Genomic DNA, 2,057 nt, shown 5'->3' with positions numbered 1-2,057 from the left:
ATCATGTGGTACGTCAGCACTCGGGGGATGACCCCACGTGTCAACTTTGAGGGAGCCCTCTTCTCTGGCTACGCTCCTGATGGGGGCCTCTTCATGCCTGAGGAGCTCCCACAGCTGGGCAGAGAGACCCTGTGTCAATGGAGTACGCTGTCCTACCCCAGCCTGGTGAAGGAGCTGTGCGCCCTCTTCATTGGCCCTGAGCTCATGCCAAGAGATGACTTAAATGGTGAGTACTACCACTTCCACCTTCCCTCTGCTGCCAGCTTAGCCCCCCACAGAGCTGCAAATCCACCACTTTATCCCTAGGAGATCTTTAGTCACATTTCCCAAAATTTGGTATTTTTTTCAAACTTTGGAATTCCAAAGTTGGAAATATCCCAAAAGAGTTCATCGTGTCTAGCTCTCACCGCCAGCCAAAAATAATCTGCAGAGTATTTTTTCCCTTTAGTTTATTTTTAAAACATCTTTTCAAGACTAGCAGCTTAAATGTGGGGATTTTTCCTTCCTGCGTATAAGGCACACAGACCCTCAGATTGCTGTGTTATTTCCTTGAATAGTAATTCCGGAAGGGATTTTCAGTCTCCTGGACCCGCTCATCTCCAAATGTAATGTGCCTATGGATTTCCCCCAGGGATCTCATTAAAAGGCAGATTCTGATTCAGTAAGTCTGGAGTGAGCCTGAGAATCCTGCTTTCCATTCAAATGTCCAGATGATTCTAGTGCTGCTGGTCCATGGACCCAATATCTGCTATCCATAACATAATAGTGAGAGTTTGGGCCTGGGGAAGAGAAGAGGACCACTCAAAATGTGGTCTGATGACCAGCACTGATGGCATTGGCACTTATTAGAATTCTAAGATTCCTTAAGACCCACTGAACCAGAGTCTGCATTTTAAGTTGATTGATCTGCCAGTTAAAGTTTGAGGAGTGCTGTTCTAACTGCCTTGCCTCAGGTAGGGTTGTATGTAGACCCTCCCAAGATTCTGGCTTCTCAGGTGTGACATTAAGTAATGCAACCAACAAATGGCAGTATCCTGTCTTTAGGAAGGAAAATTAGAAGAGATGAGACATTGATTTGTTTGTCACATAACTTTAATTGACTCCTCTATTGGAATACGTGCTCACAAGAAATCCAGATTATGAAGATGTTTATAAAATAAAAAAAGAAAGTCTTACAGCATCATTTCTGTGGGAATCACTATGAGGACTTCATGAACACTTAGGTGCATGTCTTTCCAGACTTTTTCCTAGGATTATACAATTATATTTATGCATAGTATCATTTAGAATAAAAATTTAGGGTCCTTTTATCTTGGAGTAGAGATAAAAACTTCAAATTCATAAGTGTAAAGAGACAGAGATAACTGGAGGGAAGAGATAATAATGCCCTTCACCCACTGTCCTTGCAGATCTGATCCATCGAGCCTTCAGTAGATTCCGCCACAAAGAGGTGGTCCATCTGTCCAGGTTGAGGAATGGGCTGAACGTGTTGGAGCTGTGGCACGGCGTCACGTATGCGTTTAAGGACCTGTCCCTGTGCTGCACAGCACAGTTCCTGCAGTATTTCCTGGAGAAGAGGAAGAAGCACGTCACTGTGGTTGTAGGTGCGCAGGGAGAGCGTGAGCATTAGAGCCTCTTAGAGCCCTAATTTCCCAGTATCCGCCCACAGGATATCCTCCGCTGGTGTCACTCAGGGAGTGGGTTATTGGTTCTTCTACAGCAGGGTTCGTAACCTTTTCTCATGCCATGGATGCCTTTGACAGTCTAGTGGAGGCTATGAGATTCTCAGAATATTTTGAAACATATAAAATATATAAGATTATGTGGTACCATGTTCACAGACGCCCTGAATTCTATCCATCGATCTCCTGGAGGTTCATCGACCCCAGATTAAGTGCTAGGTTCCTCCCCTCCAAGTATTTGGTAGTAGATATTGCCTCATTTGGCAACAATGCTTTAGGGGCCTGTTCATCTCCCTTGTTCTAAACGGGAGGGTTCTTTTTTCTTCCCACCCAGGAACTTCTGGGGACACAGGGAGTGCTGCCATTGAGAGTGTT

General features: G+C 44.8%; 1 protein-coding gene across 1 annotated transcript in view; it reads left to right on the top strand.

Moving 5' to 3' along the window:
* The first annotated feature begins 3 nt into the window (after positions 1 to 3).
* The window catches only part of THNSL2 (threonine synthase like 2), a 14,683-nt gene continuing 12,629 nt past the window's right edge, over positions 4 to 2,057 (top strand). Inside the window, exons 1-3 of the mRNA XM_019663823.1 lie at positions 4 to 226; positions 1,410 to 1,604; positions 2,017 to 2,052. Of these exons, the coding sequence (XP_019519368.1) occupies positions 4 to 226; positions 1,410 to 1,604; positions 2,017 to 2,052 (454 nt within the window). The remainder of the gene's footprint in view (positions 227 to 1,409; positions 1,605 to 2,016; positions 2,053 to 2,057) is intronic.

Source organism: Hipposideros armiger, unplaced genomic scaffold, assembly GCF_001890085.2.
Source record: "Hipposideros armiger isolate ML-2016 unplaced genomic scaffold, ASM189008v1 scaffold_406, whole genome shotgun sequence".
NCBI lineage: Eukaryota > Metazoa > Chordata > Mammalia > Chiroptera > Hipposideridae > Hipposideros > Hipposideros armiger.
This window is presented reverse-complemented; position numbering and strand designations above follow the sequence as displayed.